Genomic DNA, 18,564 nt, shown 5'->3' on the forward strand with positions numbered 1-18,564 from the left:
CCCAGGTTCGTATCACTTGCTCTGTAACTTTGCATAAGACACTTAAATTCTTGTCTACATGAACAATTTGTTTGTGGTATGCTGGTTTGTGAATCTACCCCTGCCCTAGTCTCACATGAGCTAACTGTCCATGTGGACCAGGCTAATTTGTATTAATTTGCATACCATTAATGTGCTTTGAGCTAATCAGTGAGGACTACATCAAGTCGCATCAAGGAACTGTATAATTCATTCATTTCTTTTTAAGATTTGTATTTCAGTCAGCTCTGCCCTAACAGAGAGAAAATGAGCTTACAGTCTAACAATGATTTAAAGACGTCAAGTGTTGGCACATCTACCACATCCCTCGGTCAGTGTTTCCAGTGGTTAATTACTCTTCCTGTTAAAAACGTACCCCTTAGTTCCAGCCTGAATTCGTTGTGTGTTGGATCTTGCTCTGCTTTTATCTGCTGGATTAAAGAGCCCTTTTCAGAGATCTTCTTCCCGGGCAGCTATTCATAGACTGTGATGATATCATCTCAGATAAGCTAGATAGACCATGTCCTTACTATGTCACTACAAGGCGCCTTTTCTAGCCCTCGAATTATATATATATTCGCTTTCATGTTTGACTAACCCATACTTGGGTTCTAGGTTGCGACTTCAGATTTCAAGGAGAAAACTTCTCTGAAAGGTTAGTGACACCAACCGTTGTAGCCATGTTGCAAGTAAGGTAAAGTCACAAATTAAGAAGCCTTGGGGTGTGATACTTACATTAGAATTGCTCACTCTCCTACCATCCTGGCTTTCATGGGGCAGGAGGAATTGGGAATTTGCCTTTCAGTTGCCTTAAACTCATGTCTACTTGTCCAAATCAGCCAGGATGAAATTTGTATCTGCTTCAGACAGCTGATCCTTTCTTCCCAAACAGCACCATCACTTGTTTTTGAGGGAGGCATGGTCTACTGGTTAGTATTGTTATAATTACTTCTACTGTGTTACCATTGCACCATTGTGCCAGGCTCTGTACAAACACAGAATAAAAAGACGATCCCTGCCCCAAGGGGTTTACAGTCTAAGTCTAAGACAAGAGATAGGGACAGACAGAAGGGCGAATACAAGCAGACAGTGAGGCAGTGTGGGTTAGCGTGGCAGGCAGAGGTCTTAGCATACCAGCAGCCTAGCCGTGGTCAAGTATTTTGTCGACATCACGGTAAAGGAGAGTTTAGAGGAGGAATCTGTAGGTGGATAAAGAGGTTGCGTCTGATTGGAAACTGAGTGCTTTTGTCTCAGTTCAATTCCCTCCCGTCACGGCTGGCACCAGCTGGCCTCCTGGCTAGCCACTTCAGCCATGAGGCCAAGGATTGAATGGACCCAGAGATCAGGCGCCCCTCCCAGCCTCGGCAGGGAGCAGTGTAAACACGTTGGAGTAGGAGTGCAAATCAGAGAAGCTGGGAGTGGACGACGGGATGGATCACTCAATGATTGTCTGTTCTGTTCATTCCCTCTGAAGCGCTTGGCCTTGGCCACAGTTGGAAGACAGGACACTGGGCTAGATGGACCCTTGGTCTGACCCAGTATGGCCATTCTTTTGTAGTAATGGAGCCTTTAATGGATTTATCTTGGCATTCTGTCCCTGTGCCTTGGGGATCTTATGGGGAAAGTTTGGAGAATCCCGATCTATGAGGCTATGTTGACTCATCACTTCATTTCCCAGTGGGAGAGTGTGGAAAGTTTGTGGGTCTCTGGTATGATTCATTCTTCCTTTTCCCTGTTGGATTCTGAGGACTGCGTTGGTCTCTCTTCTTTGTAGGCTTTAAGAAAAAGTTCACCATTCTGGGAAGCAACAGCTCAGGATCCAGCCAGCCCAAACCGCCAGCAGGAGGCAGCAGAGTTAACCTGATGCCGTGCCGTCGAGACGGCTTGAAGCCGGAGCTGGTGAAGATGTTACAGGTGAAAGACAATACCATCAGAAGCCACCCAAGGTCAAGCAGCAGTGATGAGATCTTTGAGGAATTCCAGGAAGTGGGGGAGCTAGAGAAGGCCAAGGAAGCACGTGGGAGCCAGGAAGCAGAGAAAAACGAATCCTCGGAAGAGTGTTCCCTGGTCTTGTTTGAAGAGTAGCCGTTGAAACAACAAACCTGCTGTGGGGCAGCAGAGCTACCTCCCTGAAGGTTGTGGTGATTAGAGAAAAATTAGAAAGCGCTCCAGAAAAGTGGCTGGTATATTGGAAAAGAAATTCAATCTAGTTTTAAACTTGGTTTATGTTTGATGAAGATCTGAGACCGTTGGGACAGCAAATGTGGATTTTAACATCCAGCTCTGGCTATAAAGGTTTCCCTCTCCTACGTCTCAAATATTCATCTGTGAAGATAGGGAAAAAAATCCACAATAAGTGACTTTACCCGTTTTCTTAAAATTAGGGTGCTGGATCTTGTTTTAATTCTGCCAGCCTCACGTAGTGTGTTGTTTCCTTAGATCCCACTGGCAACAAGTGATTTAAAAACAAAACAAAACAGTTTTTGATCACTCAAGGAATTGGTTAACAGGGGTTGGTTGACGGGGCCAGATCTTCAGTTGGTGTGCGGCGGCGTCAATGGAATTTACATCAGCTACAGATAGACCCCCTGTGTATAAATTGTTGCCTTTATTTGTAAAAATGGTACATTAAGGCTGAAATTTCCAAAGTCGCCTGATGGTAAAATTGACAGGAACTGGGTATCCAGATCTGAAAGCACTTGGCATCAGAGTCCTTGATCTAGATTCCCATGTTTCTCTTCTATAATCTGTTATGTTCTAACTCCTTGCAAACCTATCCGTATGCTGCTGGTGAAATTCCGTATTTATTAAGCCCTTGCATAAAGAGTAGGTATCTGAGATACAAAACAGTGATACCTGGACTTCCTAGTTGCTACTGTTGTGTTTAACTAGTTGCTGGATTTGTGGTTTTATATTTATCTGTTACAAACTTGTAAAAAAGACTGGCTTATATTCATCCACTAGTGTGAAATTTGCCCTGTAGAGAGAACCAACCCTCTGAAGTGGACATAAATAGACCTTATCCACAGAGATAAATTTCACGCAGAGAGTTTAGTCCAAGTTAAGGGTTGAATAAGGGTGGCAGAACTAGGTCTTAAGGAGTTTATGGCTGTGACCACCATCCGGTTAAACACTCATTTACAAGTGCGTTCTGTAACGGTTTACATGTTAATAAAATCCTGCAGATTCTGTTCAGTCAGGCTGGGTTCTTGTTACCTGGTTGTAGATAAGCTAAAGTGTGATAAAAATCAAATTCTTGTTTCATTACAGTGTCTTTAACTTCATTGTTTTTATTGTTGCATCACAACGATTTGGTTTTCCACACCCACCCACACCAATCACAGTAGCTTGACTAAATAATGACTCAGACATGACATAAGCATCTACAGATATTTGGAAGGAACAAGGGGAGTCACAGGGACCTGAGAAAGAGACTGTAGGGAATCTAAAATCGTTCCTAGGATGTACCAGTTGTGATTCAGTGAAAGGTTCTCTGATTACTCTTTAAATCTCGACACGCGTAGTTAGGTTCCTAATACAACAAAGCTTTGATTGCCTGGATATTTTTGTAAGTGTGAATTTTATACTGGGCCTCTTCATCTTAAGGTGGCAGAGTACTGAAGAACCGAATGGTGTTTTACTCTAGCCAGCAGAGACAATAATAATCCATAGGAGCTGGTACTCAACTAGTGTAAATTGATGTCAGACTAGAGATCATTTGATAAAAGACCACTGCCCATCATGCTGGCCAACGTTATGGCATTGTTTCCTTGTGTCTGTCTCTCACCACTTGTCCTAGACTTAGACTGTCAGCTCGCTGGGGCAGGGACCATCTTTATATTTTCTAGTGCCTAGCACATGGAGTCATTTCTTAGCTAATCATACAATCATAGAAACTAGGGTTGGAAGAGACCTCAGGAGTTATCTAGTTCAATCCCCTGCTCAAAGCAGGACCAACCCCAACTGAATCTTCCCAGCCAGGGCTTTGTCAAGCTGGGCCTTAAAAACCTCTAAGGAAGGAGATTCCACCACCTCCCTAGGTAACGCATTCCAGCGCTTTACCACCCTCCTAGTGAAATAGTGTTTCCTAATATCCAACCTAGATCTCCCCCACTGCAACGTGAGACCATTACTCCTTGTTCTGTCATCTGCCACCACTGAGAACAGCCGAGCTCCATCCCCTTTGGAACCCCCCTTCAGGTGGTTGAAGGCTGCTGTCAAATCCCCCCTCACGCTTCTCTTCTGCAGACTAAATAAGCCCAGTTCCCTCAGCCTCTCCTCGTAAGTCATGTGCACCAGCCCCCCTTGTTGCCCTCCACGAGACTCTCCAATTTGTCCACATCCTTTCTGTAGTGGTGGGGCCCAAAACTGGATGCAGTACTCCAGATGTGGCCTCACCAGTGCTGAATAGAGGGGAATAATCACTTCCCTCGATCTACTGGCAAAGCTCCTACTAATCCAGCCCAATATGCCGTGAGCCTTCTTGGCAACAAGGGAATACTGCTGACTCATATCCAGCTTCTCATCCACTTTAATCCCCAGGTCCTTTTCTGCAGAACTGCTGCTTAGCCAGTCAGTCCCCAGCCTGTAGCAGTGCCTGGGATTCTTCCGTCCTAAGGGCAGGACTCTGCACTTGTGCTTGTTGAACCTCATCAGATTTCTTTTGGCCCAATCCTCCTAGTCAGGAGCAGCCATGACAACTCACCACCTGCCAAGCTCAGGAGTGACAGTTTTCTGGGCGCATTATGGCATGGGTGAATTTTGAGAAGGTCCAACGTCAAGCCAAGGCAATCAGGGATAAATTAGCCTACGTGAAGTAAAATGTGTATGAAAAGAGAAGAGGAAAAGGAAGGATCAGAGGACCCAATAAAGAAACAGACCAGCAAAAATCCAAGGCTTACCACTGCTTTGCCAAAACATCCCAGAGAAAGGACAAGATAAAACCAAACAGTGGCCTTCTGATTCTTCTGCCCTAACATCAGATGTCATCAAACTCCAGGAGCCGCTGGGTTCTCTCATCCAATCGTAGAAGGTTGTAAACTGCAGAGGAGTTTTTTCCATCAGCTCTGGATTGGGCCCAGAGGTGGAAAAGCTCCATTTTGGTAGATTGTCTCTCCTCTGTCTATCTTGGCTGGTGCGACGTCAATTCTGATGGTGTGTTTTTCTTGCCACTTTGCCTAGTTTTAAATGTCTCCAGCAATGAGAATTGAACCAGTTCTTTGGGGAGAACGTTCCGAGTCTAAAGGTGTGACACTTTATTCTGGACTGTCAACAATCCATCACGTCTCACCAGCTCGGTGGAGTAGGTGTTTATTGTATTGTTATGATTTAGTATGACCGTAGCTACCAGAGAGCCCAACCAGGATCAGGGGCCCTGTTGTGTCAGGCGCAGCACAGACCCTCTTACTGAGAATACCTCTTTGTTCGAGATCGGGGCCCCCCTCATGCCGGGCACTTCCACCACCCAAGGTCAGGGCCTCCCATTGTGCCAGGCATTTTTCCGCATGAGCTCACAGTCTGACTAGGGGCAGAGAAAGGAAATGACTTGCCCAAAGTCCCACTGCAAGCGTAGTGGCAGAGCATGGGGGTAGCACAAAAGAACCAAATTACACCCCTTCATTGCAAACACCAGACGCCACTCCTTCCAAGCGTTCAAAACACTGCTCTGAGCCAACGTAATCCCCACCGCTCAAAAGTGTCACCGTCCCGTATCTCCTCTCCACATTCACCCACCGTTGCAGGTACAGAAACCCGATTGCCTCCTCTCAGGCGCTCGGCCTAACGCTTTTAAAATGCCAGTGCCGCACAATGCTGGCATTGTTGCCATGCCAGGAGTCAGTCTTAGCAGCTACATCATGCAGCAGCTGTAAAAAAACAACAACCAAAAAAACCCCCCAAAACAAACCAGAACGAAAAACAACATACAGGCTTTTTTCTTGACAGTTTTCAAAAGCAGAAAACCGGGATTGAGATCAGATTCCTGAGCGGAAAAGGTGAAGACACACTGTAGATTATCCCCCCATGCCCCCAACAGCTCTGTGAAGGTTAGGTTTCACTTGTGAATGGCCTTGTGCCCTGTGAATTTTGGTGCGTGTGTCGGGTTTTAAGCGAGCCGTGGTCGAAATTGATGAGGTAGTTAATGGCCTGCCCTGTTGCAAATGTGTGTCTCATTTCGTATTTGAATTAGTTTGGCTTTGACTCCCATGGCCATTGGTTCTTTATGAGTCTAATTCTCAGTTGCGCTATTGGATGCATAAAGGGGGGCCTCAGGTGTCTAAATCAAGGGTGTCAGGCTCAATTTGGGCCAGAGGGCCAGATTTCATGATAAATTATGGTCTAAGGTCTAAATTTAGGATTCACACGGTGATCTCCAATGGATGGGTCAGAGTGATCAAGTGCCTAAACTGCTGGGGATGGCTTGTTCGGGTACTTTATGGTAGGATTTGGTGTGGAATTGTGTTCCCATTTTAGGTCACTGCTCTCTCTCCTTTGTATCCTTTCTTTCCCCCATCCCTCTTTTCTCTGCTTCTCTCCTTCCCCATCTGTCTCTCTTCTGTTCTTCCCTCTGCATTTTTTTTCCCACCACAGCAGCTCCCAATTTCCAGCCCGTTGGGGTCTCACTCCCACCTGCTGTCTCCCCCAATCCACCTGCTAAAATGATCGTCTCTGAAACATGCCCCGTCAGCACCGAAAGGTCATCGCTGAATTTTAGAGCCGACATACCAAGGAGAATGACAGTGTTTCAGGCTCTCTGCAGACTCAGGCAGCGTTGTGTCAGTTACGCTAAGGGCCACGCCCTCCTCTCAGAGCATTTGTCTCTGGCTGTCACTGTGTCAGTTACACTCGGGGCTTTTCTACCTCTCATTGCAATTGGTTCAGGCTCTTTGCAGACCCAGGCAGAGTGCCCCCTGTTATTTCAGACACTGTATCCATACATAGAAAGAGCCCCTGTCCTAAAAAACTGACAGTCTAAATAAAGGGGGAAGCCGAGCCACAGAGCACAGGTGGAAATAGGACCCAGGCATCCTGACTTGCAATCTAATATCTCATCCACAACACATCCCTGCTTCTTATACCATGAAGAAAAGTGACAAGAATTTCCTAATCGACCAAAGCCACGGAAGATCAAAATTTAGGCCGGCGTTGTAACTCCAATGACTTCAATGGATCCTGTATCCCATCCCGAAATTCACTGTCGGGATCACGGATGTATGAGTGTGCAGAACCAATGCGTTATGCTTAAAGCCAGGGAATCCCTCATGGCTAAACTATTTGACCTCTGGCTCTCGAAGTAAATTCCCAGGCAAGGTCTGTATCCACCCCCACTTTCCTTCTGTCATTTGCTAAATATCTAGACCCTGTTTTATCACGTCGTGCTGGTTTATTTACATCTCCCAGATTCTGTGCAGTTTCCTCTCAGATAAATCAAGGTGCATGATTCGTAAAAGTATTTTTGCTTTTAAAAAAAGAGCTGGGCTCTGGGAAAATATGTTTCTCTCGAAGTGCAGGAAGCCTCTCCGTGATGCGTCAATAACAACCTTCCTTAGCAGCTGCAAGTCAGTCGGTAGCGAGTGTTAAGATTGCCTGAGTCCTCTCCCTCACATTGCAGACGTACGATGCTTGGTTTGTTTAGCTGGTGGAAGAGAAGGTGAAGAAGTGAATCCATCCCCTGTGCGAGGAGAAGATCTCTTAATCTAGCAGCAGCTGGAAGCTGACAAATTCAGGCTGGAAATAAGGTGCACATTTTTAACCGGGAAGGGAATTGACCATTAGAACTGGGTTCTCCATCGCTTGGAGTCTGTTAATCAGGACTGGGTCACTCTTTCTAAAAGAGATGCACTAGATCTAGCAGAAGCCAACCTGTGGAACTCCTTGCCAGGGGACGTTGTGAAGGTCAACACTAGAACAGGGTTCAAAAAGGAGCTAGATAAGTTCATGGCGGACAGGTCCATCAATGGCTATTAGCCAGGATGGGCAGGGATGGTGGCCCTAGCCCCTGTTTGCCAGAAGCTGGGGATGGGTGACAGGGGATGGATCACTTGATGATTCCCTGTTCTGTTCATTCCCTCTGGGGCACCTGGCATTGGCCGCTGTCAGAAGACAAGACACTGGGCTCGATGAACCTTTGGTCTGACCCGGTGTGGCTGCTCTTATGTTACATTAATACATCATGCAGTATGGTTTAGGTGCTGGGCTGGGAAGACGGAACACCTGGGCTCACCTGCTCTGTGACCTCAACCACTGTGAACGGCCACACTGGGTCAGAGCAATGGCCCATCGTCCTGTTTCCGACAGTGGCCGGTGCCAGATGGTTCAGAGGGAATGAACAGAACAGGGCAATTATCATGTGATCCATCACGTTGTCCACTCCAAAGTGTCTGGCAGTTGGAGGTTCAGGGACACCCAGAGGTTGGGGTTGCATACGTGACTATCCTGGCTGATAGCCATTGATGGACCTATCCTCCATGAACTTGTCTAATTCTTTTTAGAACCCTGTTATACTTTTGGCCTTCACAACATCCCCTAGCAAGGAGTTCCCCAGGTTGACTGTGTGTTGTGTGAAGAAATACTTCCTTCTGTTTGTTTTAAACCTGCTGCCTATTAATTTCATTTGGTGACCCCCTAGTTCTTGTGTTATGCAAAGGGATCAATAATACTTCCCTGCTCACTTTCTCCACACCTTTCACGATTTTATAGACCTCTAGCACATCCCCCTTAGTCCTCTCTTTTCCAAGCTGAAAAGTCCTGGTCTTATTAATCTCTCGTCATACGGAAGCCGTTCCATACCCCTCATCATTTTTGTTGCCCTTCTCTGCAACTTTTCCAATTCCAGTATATCTTTTCTGAGATGGGGCGACCACATCTGCGCGCAGTTTTCAAGCTGTGGGCGTACCATGGATTTATACAGTGGCAATATGATATTTTCTGTCTTATTATCTCTCCCTTTCCTCATGATTCCCAACTTTCTGTTCGCTTTTTTGACGGCCGCTGCACATTGAGTGGATGTTTCCAGAGAACTATCCACAAGGACTCCAAGATCTCTTTCTTGAGTGGTAACAGCTCATTTAGACCCCATTGGTTTGTATGTATAGTTGGGATTATTTTTTTTCCAAGGTGCATTACTTTGCAGTTATCAACACTGAATTTCATCTGCCGTTTTGGTAAGCCATTCCACGCAGAGACTGTCAATCACTCAGTGTCTGCAGCACCTGGCACAATGGGGCCCCGATCTCCGCAGGAGCGAGTAGTAGTAGAATACTATTACTGATCATTTTGGCAACGGGAAATCAAAATACAGTGGCCAGTTTTGCAGCTGTGCCTTGCCGCAGGCCACCCAGTGAAATGCTGGCAGCAGTAAATCTCCAATCTCCTGTTCTCTACACATGGCCAGCCCATGCTCCTCCATCGTAACCAAACCAAATGAGTTAAGATGCTTCTGTTTGAAGATTCATTGCATCTTAGGAGAGGTGAGCCCTGGGATCCAGGCTTTTAAACAGTACCTATCTCACAGATTTCAGAGTAACAGCCGTGTTAGTCTGTATTCGCAAAAAGAAAAGGAGGACTTGTGGCACCTTAGAGACTAACCAATTTATTTGAGCATGAGCTTTCGTGAGCTACAGCTCACTTCATCGGATGCATACCGTGGAAACTGCAGAAGACATTATATACACACAGAGACCATGAAACAATACCCCCTCCCACCCCACTCTCCTGCTGGTAATAGCTTATCTAAAGTGATCACTCTCCTTACAATGTGTATGATAATCAAGTTGGGCCATTTCCAGCACAAATCCAGGTTTTCTCACCCCCCCCCCTTTTTTTTTTCCAAAAACCACACACACAAACTCACTCTCCTGCTGGTAATAGCTTATCCAAAGTGACCACTCTCCTTACAATGTGTATGAAAAACAAGGTGGGCCATTTCCAGCACAAATCCAGGTTTTCTCACCCCCCCCCCAAAAAAAACAAAAACCCACACACACACAAACTCACTCTCCTGCTGGTAAAAGCTTATCCAAAGTGACCACTCTCCCTGCAATGTGCATGATAATCAAGGTGGGCCATTTCCAGCACAAATCCAGGTTTTCTCACCCCCCACCCCCCCCCACACACAAACTCACTCTCCTGCTGGTAAAAGCTTATCCAAAGTGACCACTCTCCCTACAATGTGCACGATAATCAAGGTGGGCCATTTCCAGCACAAATCCAAGTTTAACCAGAACGTATGGTGCGGGGGTAGGAAAAAACAAGGGGAAATAGGTTACCTTGCATAATGACTTAGCCACTCCCAGTCTCTATTTAAGCCTAAATTAATAGTATCCAATTTGCAAATGAATTCCAATTCAGCAGTTTCTCGATGGAGTCTGGATTTGAAGTTTTTTTGTTTTAAGATAGCGACCTTCGTGTCTGTGATTGCGTGACCAGAGAGATTGAAGTGTTCTCCGACTGGTTTATGAATGTTATAATTCTTGACATCTGATTTGTGTCCATTTATTCTTTTACGTAGAGACTGTCCAGTTTGACCAATGTACATGGCAGAGGGGCATTGCTGGCCCATGATGGCATATATCACACTGGTGGATGCACAGGTGAACGAGCCTCTGATAGTGTGGCTGATGTTATTAGGCCCTGTGATGGTGTCCCCTGAATAGATATGTGGGCACAGTTGGCAACGGGCTTTGTTGCAAGGATAGGTTCCTGGGTTAGTGGTTCTGTTGTGTGGTATGTGGTTGTTGGTGAGTATTTGCTTCAGGTTGGGGGGCTGTCTGTAGGCAAGGACTGGCCTGTCTCCCAAGATTTGTGAGAGTGATGGGTCGTCCTTCAGGATAGGTTGTAGATCCTTAATAATGCGTTGGAGGGATTTCAGTTGGGGGCTGAAGGTGACGGCTAGTGGCATTCTGTTATATTTTTTGTTAGGCCTATCCTGTAGTAGGTGACTTCTGGGAACTCTTCTGGCTCTATCAATCTGTTTCTTCACTTCCGCAGGTGGGTATTGTAGTTGTAAGAATACTTGATAGAGATCTTGTAGGTGTTTGTCTCTGTCTGAGGGGTTGGAGCCAATGCGGTTGTATCGCAGAGCTTGGCTGTAGACAATGGATCGCGTGGTGTGGTCAGGGTGAAAGCTGGAGGCATGTAGGTAGGAATAACGGTCAGTAGGTTTCCGGTATAGGGTGGTGTTTATGTGACCATCGTTTATTGGCACTGTAGTGTCCAGGAAGTGGATCTCTTGTGTGGACTGGACCAGGCTGAGGTTGATGGTGGGATGGAAATTGTTGAAATCATGGTGGAATTCCTCAAGGGCTTCTTTTCCATGGGTCCAGATGATGAAGATGTCATCAATATAGCGCAAGTAGAGTAGGGGCGTTAGGGGATGAGAGCTGAGGAAGCGTTGTTCTAAATCAGCCATAAAAATGTTGGCATACTGCGGGGCCATGCGGGTACCCATAGCAGTGCCGCTGATCTGAAGGTATACATTGTCCCCAAATGTAAAATGGTTATGGGTAAGGACAAAGTCACAAAGTTCAGCCACCAGGTTAGCCGTGACATTATCGGGGATAGTGTTCTTGACGGCTTGTAGTCCATCTTTGTGAGGAATGTTGGTGTAGAGGGCTTCTACATCCATGGTGGCCAGGATGGTGTTATCGGGAAGATCACTGATGGATTGTAGTTTCCCCAGGAAGTCAGTGGTGTCTCGAAATGGGAGTGCTGGTAGTGTAGGGCCTGAGGAGGGAGTCTACATAGCCAGACAATCCTGCTGTCAGGGTGCCAATGCCTGAGATGATGGGGCGCCCAGGATTTCCACGTTTATGGATCTTGGGTAGCAGATAGAATATCCCAGGTCGGGGTTCCAGGGGTGTGTCTGTGTGGATTTGATCTTGTGCTTTTTCAGGAAGTTTCTTGAGCAAATGCTGTAGTTGCTTTTGGTAACTCTCCGTGGGATCAGAGGGTAATGGCTTGTAGAAAGTGGTGTTGGAGAGCTGCCGAGGAGCCTCTTGTTCATATTCCGACCTATTCATGATGACAACAGCACCTCCTTTGTCAGCCTTTTTGATTATGATGTCAGAGTTGTTTCTGAGGCTGTGGATGGCATTGTGTTCTGCACGGCTGAGGTTGTGGGGCAAGTGATGCTGCTTTTCCACGATTTCAGCCCATCCACGTCGGCGGAAGCACTCTCTGTAGAAGTCCAGTCTGCTGTTTCAACCTTCAGGAGGAGTCCACCTAGAATCCCTCTTTCTGTAGTGTTGGTAGGGAGGTCTCTGTGGATTAGTATGTTGTTCAGAGGTATTTTGGAAATATTCCTTGAGTCGGAGACATCGAAAATAGGATTCTAGGTCACCACAGAACTGTATCATGTTCGTGGGGGTGGAGGGGCAGAAGGAGAGTCCCCGAGATAGAACAGCTGCTTCTGCTGGGCTGAGAGTATAGTTGGATAGGTTAACAATATTGCTGGGTGGGTTGAGGGAACCATTGCTGTGGCCCCTTGTAGCATGTAGTAGTTTAGAAAGTTTAGTGTCCTTTTTCTTTTGTAGAGAAGCAAAGTGTGCGTTGTAAATGGCTTGTCTAGTTTTAGTAAAGTCCAGCCACGAGGAAGTTTGTGTGGAAGGTTGGTTTTTTATGAGAGTATCCAGTTCTGAGAGCTCATTCTTAATCTTTCCCTGTTTGCTGTAGGGGATGTTGATCAGATGGTTCCGCAGTTTCTTTGAGAGTGTGCGGCACAAGCTGTCAGCATAGTCTGTGTGGTATGTAGATTGTAATGGATTTTTTACCTTCAGTCCTTTTGGTACGATGTCCATCTGTTTGCATTTGGAAAGGAAGATGATGTCTGTCTGTATCTGTACAAGTTTTTTCATGCAGTTGATAGATTTCCACTCCATACGGCTAAATGCAGTGCCTTGCATAATGACAGGTTTCAGAGTAGCAGCCGTGTTAGTCTGGATTCGCAAAAAGAAAAGGAGGACTTGTGGCACCTTAGAGATTAACCAATTTATTTGAGCATAAGCTTTCGTGAGCTACAGCTCACTTCATCGGATGCATACTGTGGAAACTGCAGAAGACTTTATATACACAGACACCATGAAACAATACCTCCTCCCACCCACTCTCCTGCTGACAAAAAAACTTCAAATCCAGACTCCAGCGAGAAACTGCTGAATTGGAATTCATTTGCAAATTGGATACTATTAATTTAGGCTTAAATAGAGACTGGGAGTGGCTAAGTCATTATGCAAGGTAGCCTATTTCCCCTTGTTTTTTCCTACTCCCCCCCTCCCCTGACATTCTGGTTAAACTTGGATTTATGCTGGAAATGACCCACCTTGATTATCATGCACATTGTAGGGAGAGTGGTCACTTTGGATGAACTATTACCAGCAGGAGAGTGAGTTTGTGTGTGTGGTTTTTGGAAAAAAAAAAGGGGGGGGGTGAGAAAACCTGGATTTGTGCTGGAAATGGCCCACCTTGATTATCATACACATTGTAAGGAGAGTGGTCACTTTGGATGAACTATTACCAGCAGGAGAGTGAGTTTGTGTGTGTGGTTTTTGGAAAAAAAAAAAAGGGGGGGTGAGAAAACCTGGATTTGTGCTGGAAATGGCCCACCTTGATTATCATACACATTGTAAGGAGAGTGGTCACTTTGGATGGGCTATTACCAGCAGGAGAGTGGGGTGGGAGGAGGTATTGTTTCATGGTGTCTGTGTATATAATGTCTTCTGCAGTTTCCACGGTGTGCATCTGATGAAGTGAGCTGTAGCTCACGAAAGCTCATGCTCAAATAAATTGGTTAGTCTCTAAGGTGCCACAAGGCCTCCTGTTCTTTTTAACTCACAGAGGATTTTGAAAGAGGCCTTGTTAATGAACAAATGTAGAGCAATTTCCCAAATCAGATGTTTCCCAAAGGGGAAACAAAATCGGGTTGATACCAGAGCCTGGTAAATTTCCAATCTCACAATAGCAGCTTGTTTATTTGCTTCCTAACTCTGCTGCACTGCAGAATGTGGCGAGATAGGCACTACTGGCATCGAGACAGGCCATGGTGTCATGCAAAGGGGCTATCGTCTGGATGAGAGAGGAAAAAAACCCGTTGTAGACTTTGGATCTGATCTCATTTTTTTTAAAAATAAGGAAATTCCTAGGCAAAAACCTTTGTTAAAGGAAAGCCTTCCAACTGAAGACTATGCAAAGAAAATGCAATTTATTATGCTCTCCCTGACGTTAGGGCATGTCGTTGTCAAACCCCCAAATCATACTTCCTGTGAAGAATACTGTGTGTCGGTTACCAGCCGTTTGTTCTTGCCCGGAAAATTCATGAATCTAGTCCCATGGAGCCAAGTCTTGCCACCAGATGAACAGGGGGAGTCCAGTTGAATCAGTTGGGTCAACTCAACCAGTGTCGCTGAGCTCTAAACCCAACCTCCTGTCCAAAATCGCTAGATTGGTCTGGGTTCGAAATCCCTGAGAAAGAGAGAGATCTGTTGTACACCGTCCTGATGGCCAGCTGAGCCTCTGTTCCTGCAAAAGCTTCCATACCTGTCTAACTTTCTGCACGTGAGTTGTCTGATCAAGGGGAAATGCTCAAACACATGAGCCTGTCTCGCCCGCGTTGGGGCCCTAGACCTTAAAGAACAAGGTTCCAGGTCTTCATCTGAGTCTCTGGCCCCAAGGCGGCCTCTGGGGCCCCTGGACTGCAGTGGACTGTGTCTCCGGGTTAAATGCGGGCCAGTGATAGATGGATAGCTGTGATCAAGGGGTTTGTACGGCTGTCTACTGTTGTTGTGGCGTCTGTGTTGTGGGACAGTCAATGTCGTCATGGCAGGAGCAACACATTTATAGAGGGTGTGTCATCTACCTGTCTACCCCCCATACGCTCCTTTCTAGCAGTCCATCCATCTTCCATGTCCCCCATTCTCCATTCATCCATCCTCCATACACAGCTATCCATCCTCTTACCTACACTTCTTTGTCTATCCGTTCATCCCCACATCCCCTCCTTCTATCCATCCCCACACACTGCCTCTATCAACCCATCCATCCTTGTAGTGGGGCGGCTGCCCCACCCCTGGAGAACAGGGGTTAAAAGCAGCCAAGCTAGGCTGATTGGGGAAGCAGCCACAGGTGTGGCCAGCTCAATTAGGGCCCAACTGGCCCTAATAAGAGGGCTGGGGGCAGGAGCTGAAGGAGTCTCACTCCAGCCCTGGAGTGGGAAGGGCCTAGCTGCCGGGGAGTGCAGAGCAGAGCAGAGCAGGGCTGGGGAAAGGCAAGAGGAACTGGGACGCTCCAGCCTGGCAGCTCCCCAGGCTGAGCCCTTGTTGAAGGCCTGCAGAGGTACTGAGGCTGCAGAGGGGCGGCCCAGGGATAGGCAGAGGCAGCAGGTCCAACCCCCTTGCCAGTGATGAGTGGCCATCACAGACTGCGTCTGCCCCAGAGAATGGGGGCTAGATGACGACTGGCAGTAGCCACTGAGGCAAGGTGGGTTTAGAGGGTTGGGGGTTCCCCTGGGAGGGGAGACCCAGAGTGTGGGGGTGCTGCAGGGCAGAACCCGGAGGTAAAGGGCACCGGAGTCCAGGAGGGACATGGGGCTAGCAGCAGGCAAGACACCAGCCAGCAGAGGGCGCTCCGGGCTGGACAAGAGCTATTTGCCAAGATGACCAGCAGGAGGCGCCGCACCAGTGAGTCTTCGCTTCGCTACAATCCCCCCACACATCCCTCCATCCATCCCCAAACACACCCACCCTTCTATCCATCCATCCATCCATCCATCCATCCCCAAACACACCCACCCTTCTATCCATCCATCCCCAAACACACCCACCCTTCTATCCATCCCTCCATCCATCCCCAAACACACCCACCCTTCTATCCATCCCTCCATCCATCCCCAAACACACCCACCCTTCTATCCATCCATCCATCCATCCCCAAACACACCCACCCTTCTATCCATCCATCCATCCATCCCCAAACACACCCACCCTTCTATCCATCCATCCATCCATCCCCAAACACACCCACCCTTCTATCCATCCATCCATCCATCCATCCCCAAACACACCCACCCTTCTATCCATCCATCCATCCATCCATCCATCCATCCATCCATCCATCCCCAAACACACCCACCCTTCTATCCATCCATCCATCCATCCCCAAACACACCCACCCTTCTATCCATCCATCCATCCATCCCCAAACACACCCACCCTTCTATCCATCCCCAAACACACCCACCCTTCTATCCATCCATCCATCCATCCCCAAACACACCCACCCTTCCATCCATCCATCCATCCATCCCCAAACACACCCACCCTTCTATCCATCCATCCATCCATCCATCCCCAAACACACCCACCCTTCTATCCATCCATCCATCCATCCATCCATCCCCAAACACACCCACCCTTCTATCCATCCATCCATCCATCCATCCATCCCCAAACACACCCACCCTTCTATCCATCCATCCATCCATCCATCCATCCCCAAACACACCCACCCTTCTATCCATCCATCCATCCATCCATCCATCCATCCATCCATCCCCAAACACACACACCCTTCTATCCATCCATCCATCCATCCACCCATCCCTGCATCCATAGAACATGAGAACGGCCCTACTGGGTCAGATGAAAGGTCCATCTGGCCCAGTGTCCTGTCTTCTGATCAATGGCTCCATGTCTAGTTGGCAGCCGGTATCAAGTGGAGTGCCCCAAGGGTCGGTCCTGGGGCCGGTTTTATTCAATATCTTCATTAATGATCTGGAGGATGGTGTGGATTGCACTCTCAGCAAATTTGCGGATGATACTAAACTGGGAGGAGTGGTAGATACGCTGGAGGGGAGGGATAGGATACAGAAGGACCTAGACCAATTGGAAGATTGGGCCAAAAGGAATCTGATGAGGTTCAATAAGGATAAGTGCAGGGTCCTGCCCTTAGGACGGAAGAACCCAATGCACAGCTACAGACTAGGGACCGAATGGCTAGGCAGCAGTTCTGCGGAAAAGGACCTAGGGGTGACAGTGGACGAGAAGCTGGATATGAGTCAGCAGTGTGCCCTTGTTGCCAAGAAGGCCAATGGCATTTTGGGATGTATAAGTAGGGGCATAGCGAGCAGATCGAGGGACGTGATCGTCCCACTCTATTCGACATTGGTGAGGCCTCATCTGGAGTACTGTGTCCAGTTTTGGGCCCCACACTTCAAGAAGGATGTGGATAAATTGGAGAGAGTCCAGCGAAGGGCAACAAAAATGATTAGGGGACTGGAACACATGACTTATGAGGAGAGGCTGAGGGAGCTGGGATTGTTTAGCCTGCAGAAGAGAAGAATGAGGGGGGATTTGATAGCTGCTTTCAACTACCTGAAAGGGGGTTCCAAAGAGGATGGCTCTAGACTGTTCTCAATGGTAGCAGATGATAGAACGAGGAGTAATGGTCTCAAGTTGCAGTGGGGGAGGTTTAGATTGGATATTAGGAAAAACTTTTTCACTAAGAGGGTGGTGAAACACTGGAATGAGTTACCTAGGGAGGTGGTAGAATCTCCTTCCTTAGAGGTTTTTAAGGTCAGGCTTGACAAAGCCCTGGCTGGGATGATTTAACTGGGAATTGGTCCTGCTTTGAGCAGGGGGTTGGACTAGATGACCTTCTGGGGTCCCTTCCAACCCTGATATTCTATGATTCTATGATTCTGACAGTGGCCAATGCCAGGGGCCCCAGAGGGAAGGAATAGAACAGGGAATCATCAAGTGATCCATCCTCCGTTGACCATTCCCAGCTTCTGGCAAACAGAGGCTAGGGACACCATCCTGGCTAATAGCCATTGATGGACCAATCCTCCAGGAACTTATATCTAGTTCTTTTTTGAACCCCCGCTATAGTCTTGGCCTTCACAACATCCTCTAGTGAGGAGTTCCACAGGTTGACTGTGCATTGGGTGAAAAAATACTTCCTTTTGTTTGTTTAAATCCTGCTGCCTATTCATTTAATCCATCCTCACCCCTCCATCCATCTCCAGCCTCACCTTTCCATCCATCCAACCATCCATTCCCGTATCTGCTCATCTTTCCAGCCATCCACCCCCATATCCATTCCTCTCCCTCCCTCAATCTATCCCCCACAGACACCTCTACTTCCATCCCCCAGTACACCCCTTTCTCCATCCATCCCTGCCCACACACATCTGTATCTGTCTCTCGCTCTCCAGTTCAATGCTTTTTTTGTTTTGTTTTTGGCCTGAGAACTTCCTCTCTTTCAGAAAAAAAAATGTAAGTACTTGATTCTCATCTATCTAAACGATATTGTTCTCTTTTTCATTGGTCGAAATCTTAACCCCCGTGTAACAAAGATTTTAGTTGGGGAATTTCCTTCGTTGTTTTTTTTCTTCTTCAAATGAATCGCCCTCTATCAGCATCCATCCATCCATCCACCCCACCTTCACGCCGGTCTATTTAGCCATCTATCCCTAGATACGCTCCTGTTTTGATTCATCCATCCCCATGTACAACATCACTTGTGTGTCCAGCTACCTACTCCGCACTGTTCTCAGGA

At 47.2% G+C, this 18,564-nt stretch overlaps 1 protein-coding gene across 4 annotated transcripts in view; it reads left to right on the forward strand.

Annotated features, from left to right (window-relative positions):
- Window positions 1–3,282, forward strand: part of ZCWPW1 (zinc finger CW-type and PWWP domain containing 1) — a 28,950-nt gene extending 25,668 nt beyond the window's left edge. For all 4 annotated transcript variants that reach the window (XM_084616387.1, XM_084616389.1, XM_084616388.1 and 1 more), the window contains exons 14-15: window positions 634–673; window positions 1,793–3,282. In XM_084616387.1, the coding sequence (XP_084472513.1) occupies window positions 634–673; window positions 1,793–2,103 (351 nt within the window). In that variant the 3' untranslated portion in view covers window positions 2,104–3,282. The remainder of the gene's footprint in view (window positions 1–633; window positions 674–1,792) is intronic.
- The last annotated feature ends 15,282 nt before the right edge of the window (window positions 3,283–18,564 follow it).

The sequence above is a fragment of the Lepidochelys olivacea genome, assembly GCF_965140295.1.
Source record: "Lepidochelys olivacea isolate rLepOli2 genome assembly, chromosome: 28".
Classification (NCBI taxonomy): domain Eukaryota; kingdom Metazoa; phylum Chordata; order Testudines; family Cheloniidae; genus Lepidochelys; species Lepidochelys olivacea.